General features: G+C 32.2%; 1 protein-coding gene and 1 long non-coding RNA gene across 2 annotated transcripts; one reads left to right on the forward strand and one right to left on the reverse strand.

Annotated features, from left to right (window-relative positions):
• The first annotated feature begins 1429 nt into the window (after positions 1 to 1429).
• LOC108333994 (aconitate hydratase, cytoplasmic) lies at positions 1430 to 10780 on the forward strand. The gene is made up of 20 exons (XM_017569544.2): positions 1430 to 2000; positions 2585 to 2689; positions 2856 to 3016; positions 3120 to 3212; positions 3938 to 4123; positions 4220 to 4381; positions 4541 to 4685; positions 4775 to 4917; positions 4994 to 5050; positions 5141 to 5220; positions 5323 to 5398; positions 6470 to 6655; positions 6821 to 6888; positions 7013 to 7131; positions 7278 to 7399; positions 8453 to 8551; positions 8634 to 9113; positions 9843 to 9941; positions 10036 to 10278; positions 10418 to 10780. Exons 1-20 carry the CDS (start codon positions 1742 to 1744, stop codon positions 10484 to 10486), a joined length of 2952 nt encoding a protein of 983 aa, XP_017425033.1. The 5' UTR covers positions 1430 to 1741; the 3' UTR covers positions 10487 to 10780.
• Positions 10781 to 12353: 1573 nt separating this feature from the next.
• LOC128194764 (uncharacterized) lies at positions 12354 to 15749 on the reverse strand. The gene is made up of 2 exons (XR_008246104.1): positions 15114 to 15749; positions 12354 to 12607 (listed from the first exon to the last, which is right to left on the reverse strand). It is a non-coding gene; the product is annotated as an uncharacterized LOC128194764 (long non-coding RNA).

Here is a 15749-nt window from a genome sequence, read left to right on the forward strand (position 1 = left end):
AAACATGTATATATTCATCTTAATGACAAAACCAAATAATTTTAAAAATAGTTTAAAGATGGAAAATATATTTAACTCTTAATATATATTTTTTTTTGCTAAAAAAAACTTTTATGACAAATCTATTTATTTATATTTTGAAGGAACTTAATATAAAATTATTTTCTTTAATATCTTTTTATAAAACTTAATAAAAAAATTTATAATAATAGAAAATAATTAACTTAATTAATAATATTAAATTTAACCTAGATTTGTTTTTCAATTATCCTTAGGGAAATGTTTTTTTTGTCCATAGCCAACAACAGTGAATCATTATTTATAAAAAGAACTAAACTTTGTTTGATTACTGGAAAGTATAGCCGAGAATATTTATATAAATTTTTAGAAAAACGAGTTATTTTACCAAAATCTTTAATATTCACTATTTTAATAAATTCACTTTTTTCAGTAACTTTTCTATTAATTTAGTTTTCTATTCTTATATGGTTAGATCAAATTCGTTCTCAAGGAATTTTGTCTCCTTGAATATATATATATATATATATATATATTATTATTATTATTATTATTATTATTATGATAAACCAGATATGAGAAATATACTTTCTCAACTTTATATTTGAGAAGAACTTTTTCTTCTGCCAAACATCCTTAATATTAACAAGTCCTTTTTTATTCTTTTTTAGTATAATTTTATTAACTTGATTTTTTTAATTTTTTCAATATTAATAATTTAATGCTTTACTGTTTATTATATGTAAATATATAGAGGCATCAAAATTCTGCTGATACGAAATGATGTGATACTTTACAATATTTAACAGATTAATAATACATGTCAACTATTGCTTATTTACTTAAAATACTTTTAAAAATAATAGAAGACGTTTTAAATTATTTCTTGACAAAAGACTTTACTAATTTTAAATTTGTTTTCTTTAAAAAAGTGCTTATTTAATAAAAAAAATCCAAAATATCGGTCTTGTTGGGAATCGTCAACGTTTGTGCTGGACCTACCATAGAGTATTTATTCACGGTCCGCTTCGATGGCTGAATATTATTCCTACTTTCTGAAACCAATCAGACAAGTACCTTTAAACAAAAACTCTTACTAGCATACATCGCAGGCGTATGTGTCGCAATAAACCCTAGCCACTGATGATCCTTGCGCTTTCAACGGATGTTGACCAAGTTGGCTCGTGAGTGAACACCGACACCAATGATATGTAAAACAAGGAAAAGAATAAATGAATAATTCATGCATTGAACTATGACTTTAAGGATGAAAAATCAACGATGGAGCAAACACGTGGAATGATTCGTTAGTCATAGAAAGCTAATAACGAGAGAAGGGAACGGTGGTGGTTTTTTCTTCAATGGAATAAAGTTAAATGAAACAATACAACTTCATAAAGCCACTTGGCCAAAATTCGAAAAATTTGCCGGGAACCAGGGTATATATTGGAAGGGAAGGAATTATTATAACAAGTAAAAGAAAAATTTATTGACCTACGACCGTAAGTTGGTATTTTAGGGAGTTGATTGGACATGAGGATTGCATAGTATGGAAACACCCGCAGAGGAACGGGTTCGGATCTCAATAAAACTGTTTCCAGTAATAATTGAAAATAAGCTAATATAGAGAGAAAAGTATTGGGTACTGTTATTTTCTTCTAGAGCTAGAAGAAGCCCTAGTTTGTGCTCTCCACACGCTTCCCTGCATACGAATGCTTTGATCATGGCTTCTGCAGCCTCTTCGCTCCTACGAGCATCTCGCTCCGTGCTTGCTTCCCCTACCTCCACTTCTGTTTATAGAGCCTTCTCTCGCTCCGCTCCTCGCCGATTACCCGGCTCCTCCGCCGCCGCGCGCTCCTTTGGCTCCGCCGTTCCGCGATGGAGCCACGGCGTCGATTGGCGCTCTCCACTCGGCCTCCGCCATCAGATCAGAGCCGTCGCTCCCCTCATCGAACGCTTCCACCGGAAGATCGCCACTAGTGGTACTTCACTGTTATCTCCCAAAATATTGGAGCTCTGATTCTTTTGATCTGCTTCGCTTAGCTGAGAATCGTTCTTTTTGGATGCGAATTTTCGTATTTCCATCGAATTTGAAGTTTGAATTGATTGAATTGATTGAATTTCCGTTTGCCTTTTTCTTTTCTGGAATCTTCTGTCTGATTGTCAACGAGGTTAAGAGAGGAAAAATCATATATGACCCCAACCTTTAATCCACCATCAATTCATATTATTATTATTGTAATATAGTTGTTTGCCGATAAAAAAAAGTTATAATATAGTTGTGAAATAACGATGTTAAGAGAAAAGAAATCATATATTCACTCGTGTATTCCCAACCGGGTTTGATTTAAACTGAACGTTATTTAATTCATCAAATATTAATCCATACTGTTATCTCATCATATTATCATTGTCTAATTATTGTTTTTTTTTTGTTATAGTATTATCATGTTTATTATTTAGTGCTTACGAGTTGTGCTTTATCTGAGTGATATGTAGTTTAGCATTTCTAATGTATGCTAAATTTTGTGTTCTGGTCGGTCATCTAACGTAAGTTCCATTTCAGCTCTTGATAATCCTTTCAAGGGAAATCTAACGAGTCTCCCTAAGCCTGGTGGTGGCGAGTTTGGAAAGTTCTACAGCCTTCCGTCTCTCAATGATCCGAGAATTGGTAATTTGCTAGCTTAATTGTTTAATTTTGTTTACTAGAATTTTGGTTATGTAGTTCTATTATCGTATACTAATGATTAGTGATAAAATCCTAGTTCTTTAAAATAGCGGTGTCTGTTTGTTAATTCTTCTTTGCTGATGGCTTCAACTTTGTGGGTCCTTGACAGATAGGTTACCATACTCTATCAGAATTCTCCTTGAATCAGCCATCCGTAATTGTGACAACTTCCAAGTTACCAAAGAAGATGTTGAGAAGATTATTGACTGGGAAAACTCTTGTGTGAAACAAGTTGAGATTCCTTTCAAGCCTGCTCGCGTTCTACTGCAGGTAACTTGTTCAATACTGGGTGCGGCAAAAGAGTTGTTGTCATGGATGGGTGATATACAAACATTTGGGTCTTTCTTTAACCTGATTTTTCTCCTCACATCAGGATTTTACTGGAGTCCCTGCTGTTGTTGACCTGGCTTGCATGCGTGATGCTATGAATAAGCTTGGCAGTGATTCTAATAAGATCAATCCTCTGGTATACACCATTCTTATAATTTTCTTTGCAGTCATTGATGGAGTGATTTCAAATTTTTATGTGCTATGAGAGTTCTGTATGTGCCTTAAACTTGTAATTGTTCATTAGTAATTATTGGCTTTTTGGTACACAATATTTTTCTTTTTTAATTTGCGTATTATCGACTCTCTAACTGAAGTGACTTTTAAGGGAGTTTATGAGCTGAATTAAAAACTACTTTCTTTAATACTGGCCAGTACTGATTGCTATGAACTTGTACTTAACATACATAAAATTTGATTAGGAGTTTCTTCAAGATCAAATGTTGTTTACTGAATTGTTTTTGAAGTTGTATGTGGTAATAGAGGTTTGAGAGTGAGACTAGTAAGGAAACTACTTTCTATTTTTTTTTTAATATTATTTGTAAGAAACTTGTGCTGTTGCACGCATTGCAGGCTATTTTAATTTCCTAGACAGGTCATTTGCTATTTCAAAAACCGTATATTTTGTACTAAATTTAAAAACCATGTCAATGAAGGATTTATTCCAATTTTCCCTGAAAGTGAATCTTCCAGAACTATTTCTTTGAAGTTTGAGTAATTGCTAAACACAGTTTAAAACTAACTGTTGAACCTAGTTATTCTGATTTATGGAAATTTAACAAATAACCCCCATGACCATATTTTCCCTATATGCTATGTTTGCTATAGTACAAGTGTTTCTTACTCGGCTATAATTGTTGTCAGGTTCCTGTTGATCTTGTCATTGATCATTCCGTTCAAGTTGATGTAGCAAGGTCAGAGAATGCAGTGCAGGCCAATATGGAGCTTGAGTTCCAGAGAAACAAGGAGAGATTTGCTTTTCTTAAATGGGGGTCTAATGCCTTCCGTAACATGCTTGTTGTCCCTCCTGGTTCTGGTATAGTACATCAGGTAAGCTCTAACCGGACATTAGTAATGATGTTATGTAATATATTTTTTATGGTTATTTATTGTTAATTCCGGGGACTTGTTTATGCCTTGTTGTAGGTTAATCTTGAATATCTTGGACGTGTTGTTTTCAACAATGAAGGCCTGCTTTATCCTGACAGTGTTGTTGGGACTGATTCACATACAACAATGATTGATGGGCTTGGAGTTGCTGGATGGGGTGTTGGGGGTATTGAAGCAGAGGCAGCAATGCTTGGCCAGGTATATTTACATCCAAAGTTTGGTTTACTTTTGGTTAATGTGTTTTGATTGTAATATAGTCCTTCCCTATAGATGTGATTCATTCTGATAAATTGCTCTTTAGAATTAAGTTTATTTATACAGTGGTGTTCCTAATGCTGTGTACTTTGATAACGACAGCCTATGAGCATGGTGTTACCTGGTGTTGTTGGGTTCAAGTTATCTGGAAAATTGCGAAATGGAGTTACAGCAACTGACTTGGTTCTAACTGTGACACAAATTCTTAGGAAACATGGTGTTGTGGGGAAATTTGTTGAATTTTATGGTAATTAGTCACACTTGCTTTTCCTCATTTGTTGAGCTTATGCTGGACTGTTTCAACTGTTTAACGGTATTCATGGTTTTGTTCTATAGGTGATGGCATGGGTGAGCTATCATTAGCAGATAGGGCAACAATTGCGAATATGTCTCCTGAATATGGTGCAACCATGGGCTTCTTCCCTGTAGATCACGTTACATTACAATACCTCAAGTTAACTGGAAGAAGTGATGAAACTGTAAGTATGAACTCATTATTTTCCAATGATGTGAAATGCTTGTAGGATTTTTTAAATTTCCTTTTTGACATTGTAGGTGGCAATGATAGAGGCCTATCTCAGGGCAAACAAATTGTTTATTGACTATAATGAGGTAATACTAGTTGAATATCCTATGTACTCCTTTTCGACAAACAAACATATGTGAGGGTATGGAAAGTTAATCTATTTACTTTAAATACAGCCTCAACCTGATAGAGTTTATTCATCCTATCTTGAATTGAACCTTGATGAAGTCGAACCATGCATCTCAGGACCCAAGAGGTAAGACACTTCCCTTTTGCAAAACATGTCTTGCATTTAATGTGGGTTTAAAAAAATTCTGCTTTATAATATGTGGTAATTCATACTGAATACTCCTTCCAGACCTCATGATCGGGTGCCTTTGAAAGAAATGAAGGCTGACTGGCATGCTTGTCTAGACAACAAAGTGGGATTTAAGGTTAGTAATGCTGTGATGGTCAAGTAACTAGGTTAAGTTTGATGTCTCTTTTTTTATGTCCATGGTAACTTAGAATTAACTTATATCTAAATGATGATGACAAATTGAAGTTCAGATTGTTGCATCAAACACAAATTGCTTTGTTGTTTACTGAATTATATGACTTTGGCTCTGCAAACTTGGACAATCAAATGGTAGCATCATAAATAGCCCCACCCAATGCACAAGGGAAATGACAACATTATGTTAAGAGAAAGAAATTGGTATTTTGTTTCTTGAAACTTGAATCTAAAATATGTTCGATATTACCTGAAGTGAAGTGATCCTTTTTACTGATTTTATGACTTTGTTTCTACAAACTTGGGCAATCAAGTGGTAGCATTATAAATAGCCCCATGCAGTGCACAAGAGAAATGACGACATTATGTTAAGAGAAAGAAATTGCCGTTTTCTTGAAACTTCAATCTAAAATATGTTTGATATTATCCGAGGTGAAGTGAGTCCTTTTTACTGATTATATGACTTTGTTTCTGCAAACTTGGGCAATCAAGTGGTAGCATTATAAGTAGCCCCACCCCAGTGCATGAGAAATGACGACGTTAAGAGAAAGAAATTGCCGTTTTCTTGAAACTTCAATCTAAAATATGTTTGATATTATCCGAGGTGAAGTGAGTCCTTTTTACCGATTATATGACTTTGTTTCTGCAAACTTGGGCAATCAAGTGGTAGCATTATAAGTAGCCCCACCCAGTGCATGAGAAATGACGATGTTAAGAGAAAGAAATTGCCGTTTTCTTTCTTGAAACTTCGATATAAAATATGTTTGATATTAACTGAGGTGAAGTGATTCCTATTTCCCGAATACTGTTCTTCCTTTATTATAGTTCTTATTTTCTATGACAACTGTACCAAGATTTCAGAAAGGGTATGATAATAAGAATGAAAGACATTAATCTTTTTTCTAATATTAACCATTCTAATAGTTTCAAGTTGTACTTTAACTTGGTGACACTGTTGCTGTCACAAAGCATGCAGCTGTTTAATCTTCGTGCATGTTTTCTTTGATTTTAGGGATTTGCTATACCAAAAGATGTACAAGGAAAAGTTGCAAAATTTGATTTTCATGGGCAGCCAGCGGAGCTCAAGCATGGTAGTGTTGTGATTGCTGCAATCACAAGCTGTACGAATACATCAAACCCAAGTGTTATGCTTGGGGCTGGTCTCGTGGCAAAGAAGGCACATGATCTTGGTTTGAAGGTTAGGCACCAAAATAGACGTTAGAAACTGTCATCATGGTACTTCTAAACGTGTGCTTAGATGATGTTGTCCAGTTTTCCTTCCACTTCCATAATTGCCAAATTGTATTCAATGTATGCTGTAAATTTCTAGATTGTAACTGTAGATGCTTTCACTGGTTGCCAGGTTAAGCCATGGGTAAAAACAAGTCTTGCTCCTGGATCTGGAGTTGTTACAAAATATCTACTTCAGAGGTACTTTTCATAGTGGAATATCAATTTTGTAATTTGTATTATAAATGTATTTTTACCTGTTCAGTCTGCTCAATTCGTGAAAATTGTATACTAAATTTGAACTTGGTTTACATTTTCTGGTCAGTGGCCTGCAAAAGTACCTAAATGAACAGGGTTTCAATATTGTTGGATTTGGCTGTACCACATGTATTGGCAATTCTGGGGAACTAGACCCGTCAGTAGCTTCTGCTATTTCTGAAAATGGTGAGATATCAAATATAGTTTCTATACTTGAAGCTAATTCTGTCATTTTTGCAATTGTAGTGCTTACGACTTCTTAGATAAACTACTAATCGAATTCTGCTTAACATTTACTAAACTGATTAAATTCTTATAATTGTCTTGGGCAGACATAGTGGCTTCTGCTGTGTTGTCTGGGAACCGTAATTTTGAGGGCCGTGTGCATCCCTTGACAAGAGCTAACTACCTTGCGTCACCACCTCTAGTTGTTGCTTATGCTCTTGCTGGCACAGTATGTTTCCCTAAGCCATATTTTGTTCTGTTTATTATGAAAGGGTTTTTATTATTGCTTTGTTCATATTGTCTTATTTCCATACCTTGTTATTAAGAATGATTAGATTATGATTTTCAAGTACTTTGTTGGAAAAAAAAACTGATATGAAACTGCTGGTCGATGTTGTCTGGTCGATCCTCTTCATATATATATATATATATATATATATATATATATACATACATATATATAAATACATACATATATATAAATACATACATATATATAAATACATACATACATGCATATATAAATACATACATACATGCATATATAAATACATACATACATGCATATATAAATACATACATACATGCATATATATATATACATACATGCATATATATATATACATACATACATATATATATATACATATGTACATATATATATATGTATGTATGTATATATATATATATATATATATATCTATATATATATATATGTACATGTTCTGGTTCATGCTATTTCTAGTATAGTAGACTTACACTGAATTCAAATCCAGTGTTATGTGTTATTTTCAATTCTTTATCAAATTTTTATATCTAGAACTTGGGATCTGGACTTACAATTAGCTATGGGCTTAGGTTGTTTTAATTTTTTCTTCTGTTGTGTCTCCCACTAATACGTCCCCGTGTTCTGCCAACTGTATTAGCGTCATCTAGAACATTGTTTTATTAACTAGTCCGTTAAAAGGTTGATGAAATATAAGACCTATTACCTTGAGAGGGTGTTTTTTATTTCCATTTTTTGTTTCTACGATTGACCACAAAAGGACCATGTTTTTTCATGTATTTTTTATTTTCAAATATTTGTATATGAAATGGTGAAAATTTCTTGTTTTATTTTTTTTATGCTGACATTTATAAATAAGAAACAAAGTTGAAATAATATGACATTTTTGTAATTAAAAGTGGAAGTACAGAAAATCTTGAACATTTTCTGAAACTAAACTTGCCCTTAGAGTGATACACTGTTAACATATAAATTACCTTTTGGTTGAATTACCAGGTGGACATTGACTTTGAAAAGGAGCCAATAGGAACAGGGAAGGATGGAAAGAATATTTACTTGAGGGATATTTGGCCATCCACTCAAGAAATTGCAGATGTAAATGATATTTAAATTCCTCCTTATGTAAAATTTACAGATTTGACTGTACTTAGATTAACTTTGGTTACTTGATTCATAGGCTGTTCAATCCAGTGTGTTGCCTGACATGTTCCGAAGTACATATGAAGCTATTACCAAAGGTAACACTATGTGGAACCAACTCCAAGTTCCCACCGAGACCCTGTACTCATGGGACCCCAAGTCAACATACATTCATGAACCTCCATACTTCAAGGGCATGACCATGGATCCACCCGGAGCTCATGGTGTGAAAGATGCCTACTGTCTGCTGAATTTTGGTGACAGCATAACAACTGATCACATTTCTCCTGCTGGAAACATTAACAAGGACAGTCCAGCTGCAAAATACCTTCTGGAGCGAGGGGTGGAACAAAAAGACTTCAATTCATATGGAAGTCGCCGTGGCAATGATGAAGTGATGGCGAGGGGAACTTTTGCAAACATTCGTCTTGTTAACAAGCTCTTGAATGGGGAGGTTGGCCCCAAGACAGTTCACATTCCCACAGGGGAGAAGCTTTACGTGTTTGATGCCGCGCAGGTAAATTATGTACTGATTAAGTATAACATGCTGTTTCTTGCTGCGTTTGAACTTTTCAAGTGGCTGACTTTTTATTTCGTGTGATATTTACTTTTCTTTCCTAAATTACTTTCCAAAATTTAAACTAACAACTATTTGCTGATGAGGAAAAACGTTGTTGAATTTTTTTTATAATGCATGTTATATACATCAATAAAATAGGTAATCACTAATTCACGACTTGTTGCAATGACTGCAAGGCTCATTATTGCAACTAAATCTCCCATTTTGGACCCTCCCCCTTTATGCACAACAATGCATTTTCTAGAAAGTTTTTTAAAAAATTAAACAGTTTAACGTTTACTGAAGAAAAGGAAAAAGGAACTAAGGCAAGGAACTTTTTGGCAAAAACCAACCCCTCTTCTCTACTCTTTTCTCTCTCTCCTCACTATCTGCTTACCCCCAACCAGATCTAAGGTTGTCTCTGGAGTTTACATATATGAAGATTACCAGACAATTTTTATTTTTTAGTTATTTTAACTTCAAGTAGATTTTAAACCAGAAAAGTTGTAAACCAAGTATAGACTTGATAAAGGATCAAAATCCACCGGTTACCTTAATATGAAAAGTAAAATATTATTTTTCCACCTATAGTAGAACTAGTGGGATACCTTTGTGCTAGGACAATGAGATAAACAGTATGATTTTAGCTCTGAGCTTCTAATCCCCATGAATTTTCTTTTACGACAGAGATACAAGGCCGAAGGGAAGGACACCATTGTTCTGGCTGGAGCTGAGTATGGTAGTGGGAGTTCCAGAGATTGGGCCGCTAAGGGTCCCATGCTATTGGTAAGTCACATATAGCCTGTCATTTGGTTGTTTTCATGACATGTCTCGAGACTTGTTCCTGACTAGCATGATAACATGTACTTATTTTTGGCAGGGTGTCAAAGCTGTGATAGCTAAAAGTTTTGAGAGAATCCATCGTAGTAATTTGGTAGGAATGGGTATTATTCCTCTTTGCTTTAAATCTGGTGAGGACGCTGACACATTAGGATTGACCGGTCACGAGCGTTATTCTATTGATCTCCCGAGTAAAATCAGCGAGATAAGGCCTGGCCAAGATGTCACCGTAACAACGGATAATGGAAAATCTTTCATCTGCACAGTTCGCTTCGACACTGAGGTAATTTAAACATGCCCCTTATTCATGTTTGTCCGTTGATGCAATTTAATGTAAATTGTGGTCTATTATTGAGCACCATATTTCGGCGTTCCAAAAACTTGTCCGTAGATTATTGTGTAACACACCCTTGTTTTTTCAGGTGGAACTTGCTTACTTTAACAATGGGGGCATACTTCCGTATGTGATCAGGAACCTCACTAAGCAGTGAAGTCATCGTTGATGGAAAATATTAAAAGCTGTTGCCACTGCGTGTACACCTTTCGAGTGGTAATAAAATGAGATAAATTAAATTCAATAAATAGGAAAGGCAATTTTTTGACACTTCAAGGTGTTTATATTAGGCCTGTAAAACATCGAGTGCATCGATTCTATATTTCTCATGTCTGCGTTCTGTGCCCATTGAACAATGGGGACGATTGTATTTTTGTATAAGCTGACGTGATCCGTGCCGATGGCAGTGAATATTTTTTTAATTTAAATACTCCACTTAATTTTCTTTTAATGTCTATATATAGAAGTTGATACTGAATTGGAGGTGCAGAACTTTCAGCCCACATAATAAGCCCACATAATAAGAAAATAATTTACTCAGGCTAAAATTGTGTTATAAATGGATGATAAAGAATTTCTATGATATAGCATTATGTTCAGGGTGAGATGGAAATAGCAGTTGTATCAAATTGAGTTTTGAATCTGTTTTTTTATTTTTTATTTTTTTAATCTGTAAGGTTTTTGAGATTTTGTTGGACATTTATAACAGTTTGATCTGGCCTATACATAATTTTATGTCTGACTTTTTGTGACATGTTTCCCTTACAGTTTGTGGTTGTTCTCCACCACCAATTACATGTTCCATACAAAAATTCACCAATAACGTTCAAAATAGGCGAGGTAATTGTATGTTTCTATTACAATTACAGAAAAATCAGTAATGAAATAGGTAATACTTATTTATAACAATTACAGAAAATCAATAATAAAATACATAATATTTATTTGGAATAAGTGCAGAAAATTGATAATAAAATAGATAAAAGGTAAATTAGTAAAAACATTCTATAACCACTTACAAAATAATTTCATCATAGTCAATACTAAATCAGATGTGAATGAGGTAATAAAAGTATGGATTCACAACTTAAGAATCATGTGCGACAGTAAATCTAGTTTCACAACCGTGGGAATTAAAACCCATTTAAGAGAAAAAAAAAAAAGAAACATTTTGAAAAGAAATCGGTGAAAAATAAATTAAATAATCATGTATGGTGATGATTAAAAAAATGACCGTCGTACTTATAAATATAATTATCATATCAAATATGTTGATAGGGTTTTGTTTGATAGAAGTAATTAACGGTGAAAGATTTTGTTCATGTCAAGACTTTCAACATTACATCTAATATCTATTTTCTTGTTTTTAAAGATTAGTAATTTATGTCTCAGTTTTACTTTTACGTTTTAATTTTAGTATCCTATTTTTATGAGAGCCACTTGAAGTAATTCTCATTTTTTAGGATTCTCTTTCAATTTCTTTGATCACATTATTAAGATGCCATAAATAAATAATATGATTTTATATAATAATAACTAATCTTATAATTTAATTGAGTCATTAAATTATTTAAATAAATAAATTTATTAAATGAATATTGAAATATACTTATCTTATTTAAGTATTATAAAAGAGAGTATTTCAAGTTTAAAAGTTTTATGATACTTGAAATTTTTTTATTGGAAATAACCCAATAGACTTACAAGAGAGAAAAAAATGACAAAAGACATTTAATATAAAATTTCACATTTCACATACATATAATAGAATAAATCATTACTATTAAACTAGGTAATCTATTTACACTAGGTAAACTATCATATAATATGTAACACCCCCAATTCTAATTTCATAAAAATGTGTAGAAATTTAAAATTTTCACAATCATGAATAAAATCATTTTATTTTAATTGATTAATATCTACACAGGACATTTCTTTCATCTTACACGTCATGGTTATTCAATATTTACAATCTAGAGATTTATTACGAAAGAATACGACTACAAGACGATTCCAATTCATACATTAAATATACATGTCTCTTATAAATTTTCCAAAGAAATAAAACTTTTACAATTTCAATATATAAATTATCCAAATTCATCACCAACGTAAAAAGTTTAATACGTTCCTTTACATAAATTGGATAAACTTTAAATGAACTCCTATATCCTCCAATCCCTCTCTCGTCACCCTTATAATTCCTGCAATGTCTGTGTTCCTATTTGAGCTTCCATATAACATATGTTATACAATCATTGTATAATTACATACACTAACACGCAAACACACAAGTATGGGTGAGCTAAGAAAATCAATTAACATACAATTCAAATTCTACTAATTTATAATCATGTGGTAAAATTACTAATTAAACCGTTAATTCATATCAAACCATTTGACAACCTAGAATCCATTCAAACAACCATGATTCATTATTTCCAAAAATCATGATTCATTATTCCCAACAACCATGATTCATTATTTACAACAACTAACTAATCAAACTTAACAATATATTTTACAACACAACAACTTAATCAAATTAAACATTCATTCCAAATTCATATTTTTTTTTTAAGGCATACCAAATTAACTATAACTACAAAACAGCCTTCAATAATCTAATAAAATATTGCTTAACTCAAATTAAAACAACAGTTTAGTACATTAACAGGTTCATACGTCTTTATATAATTAAAATATTTTAACCATGTAGTTAATACTTTTAATCCCAAACCATTTTCTAATACTTAATATAATATCCTAATAACTAAAATTGGAAAAGTTTATTACAAGTTATTTAATATATATATATATATATATATATATATATATATATATATATATATATATTAGTATAATATTTTAAATATTCCACTAGAAAAGTTTAAGGAACTTTATCATATATATTACATTATAATATTATATACCCAAAGTCTTAAACAACATACTTAAACAAAACACGCCTTGGCATGTTGTATAATATATAACATAATAATTATAACATATAATAACCTAATGATGTACCGATCATGACCAACATATCATAATATATATATATATATATATATATATATATATATATATATATATATATATATATATATATATATATATATATATATATATATATATATAGTCTTTCCAGATTTTGTTTATAATATAAGAATTTTCAATCTATGAAATACACTGGACGAACAAAAGGAAATGAGATACAACAAGATACTAACGGCCCTACCACTTAATTCAATACTTCAATTTTAAACTCAACCAATGCCTTATGATTCAAACCACTCAATATATAAAAAAATATATATTGCACCATCACATGAGAACTTTGTAATATAATATTAAAACATATGTTGGACTGAAAATTGTCCAAAATCCCAACACTTGTCCTAATTTCTCCAAATTCGCGTTTTCTATGACCTTCTCCAATAAGCCATTGAATGAAAAGAAAATGTTAATTGCTTTTGCTCTAAATAAATATTTAGTCGAGGTTTAAAGTTATTAACGGTACAAATATCAACAACCAACACAAGCTTTAAACAACTTAACTCAAAGCTCAAGTGTGTTAAAAGATTTGGAGAGATATTAACAGCCCAACAACTGTGCAAACATTAACATTCTGATGCAAATATTTCAACAAAACAGCGAGGTTTTTATGTAGTTTATACAACCAAGACAACAAGGTATTTTCTGCATAATTTTATAGCAAGACAACAAGGTATTTAAATAGTTTATATACAAAGACACTGAGATATTTCTGAAAAATTTTATAGCAGGACAGCACGGTATTTAGGTAGTTTGCATTTCCTAAACCAGATTTACCAACTAGTCACATTCATTCAGCCACAAAGTGTAATTCCTTAAGATAACTCTTTAATTTAATTAAGTTCAATCACTTTAGACTCATTTCCAATTCCTATATTCCTTCAAAACAGTAACCTGTAACTCTAAATACACTTAAACAATACATTGTATTACATCATGCGTACATTATATCTATTTTACTCATTCATGCAATTTCTCAACGTTTGATCATCAAGAAATGTAAATCGTGTGCACAACCATTCTAAGAGTGAGATTCTCTTATGTTTGGACCAGTTATTTCAAGTTAAATAGAATATGAATTACATACCCAACAATTTCTAAGTATGTAATTATCTCATTTACATTGCATTGTTTAAAATTAAGGAAGAAGAAACTCATTTATCATACTAACAAAACATATATATAACCAACTCTAAAACCAAGTCACAATAACAAACAGAGCACGACTTCCTCCCCTTTATTTCCATTTATACCTATTGCGGAGATAATTACATACCCATTATTTCTGTTACAATTTATATAATTAAGATTACACGACCATCAGCCCCCTTAGAGTATTAGATGTTTAGTTCATTAACGTTATACTGGTTCTGATACACTGATCCAAGTGAATCATCAATGAAAAGTCATATTATGCACAATAACTCAACTCTAACCTAAACTTACCCCACTGAATTCCCGTCGGGTAAATAACCTCATTGTAGCAACCTAAAACAACATATAGACATTAAATCACAGATTTATATACCTTGTTTTCACATGGTAAGTATATCATCTTAAAAAAATTATATATGCACATGTTATTGCTCAATATGCAATTCAGACCCATCATTCAAGTATCAAACACAAGCAATCCGAAACACCATTTATTCCTGAATCAAAATTGCAAGTATGCACACAGGAAAACACTGTTAAATATCTAGAAGCAGTTTAGTTCCCCATACCTGTTCCTCCTCTTTACGGTAACCCTTGGTTCGAACATTATGTATCTTGCTCTCCCAGTCCTGTGTTCTCTCTTTGACTCGCAAACTGATTCTATTAGTGCCTCACACTAACCACCGATCTTACTCGGATTCAACATTTGGTGCTCTCCCTCGCACAAAAAAATAAAAAAAAAACTAAGCCTTCAATCTTCATTGCTCACTGTTCTAGGGTTTGGTCCGAGAAAGAGGAAAAAACCCAAATTTGAGGAAGAAAAACAATTGGGTCAAAAGAACTTTTGATTCTAAAGAAGGAACAAAGAAAAATAATTGAAGGAGAAGAAGAATGAAGATGGGTGAGTTTCTCTCTCTCTGGTCTTCTCTCTTCCCTCTCAAAAACGCTCCCCCCCCCCTTTTCCTACCAGTCCTCCTTTTTATTTTTATTTCTTGAAACCTCCAAAAAAATACATTTTTAAGAAAATATGTAAAAGTTAGCCCACTTGAAGGTTCGAAGGCGCATCCATCAAGCTATGCATACACAATCAACACATACACCACAAGACCAAGCTGAATTTATTGATATATTGACCATATAATAAATATATAAAGTATATAAATTCACACATTTCAAATATTAACTTACTATTTATTATTTTATTT

Source organism: Vigna angularis, chromosome 11 (genome assembly GCF_016808095.1).
Source record: "Vigna angularis cultivar LongXiaoDou No.4 chromosome 11, ASM1680809v1, whole genome shotgun sequence".
NCBI classification, from domain to species: Eukaryota; Viridiplantae; Streptophyta; class Magnoliopsida; order Fabales; family Fabaceae; genus Vigna; species Vigna angularis.

Excerpts from the sequence above, each read along its gene's own strand:
- LOC108333994 (XM_017569544.2), top strand. The coding sequence starts at position 1,742 with ATGGCTTCTGCAGCCTCTTCGCTCCTACGAGCATCTCGCTCCGTGCTT. Across the intron at positions 6,656-6,820 it reads CACATGATCTTGGTTTGAAG|GTTAAGCCATGGGTAAAAAC; the intron begins GTTAGGCACCAA and ends ACTGGTTGCCAG. Across the intron at positions 9,942-10,035 it reads CTAAGGGTCCCATGCTATTG|GGTGTCAAAGCTGTGATAGC; the intron begins GTAAGTCACATA and ends TATTTTTGGCAG.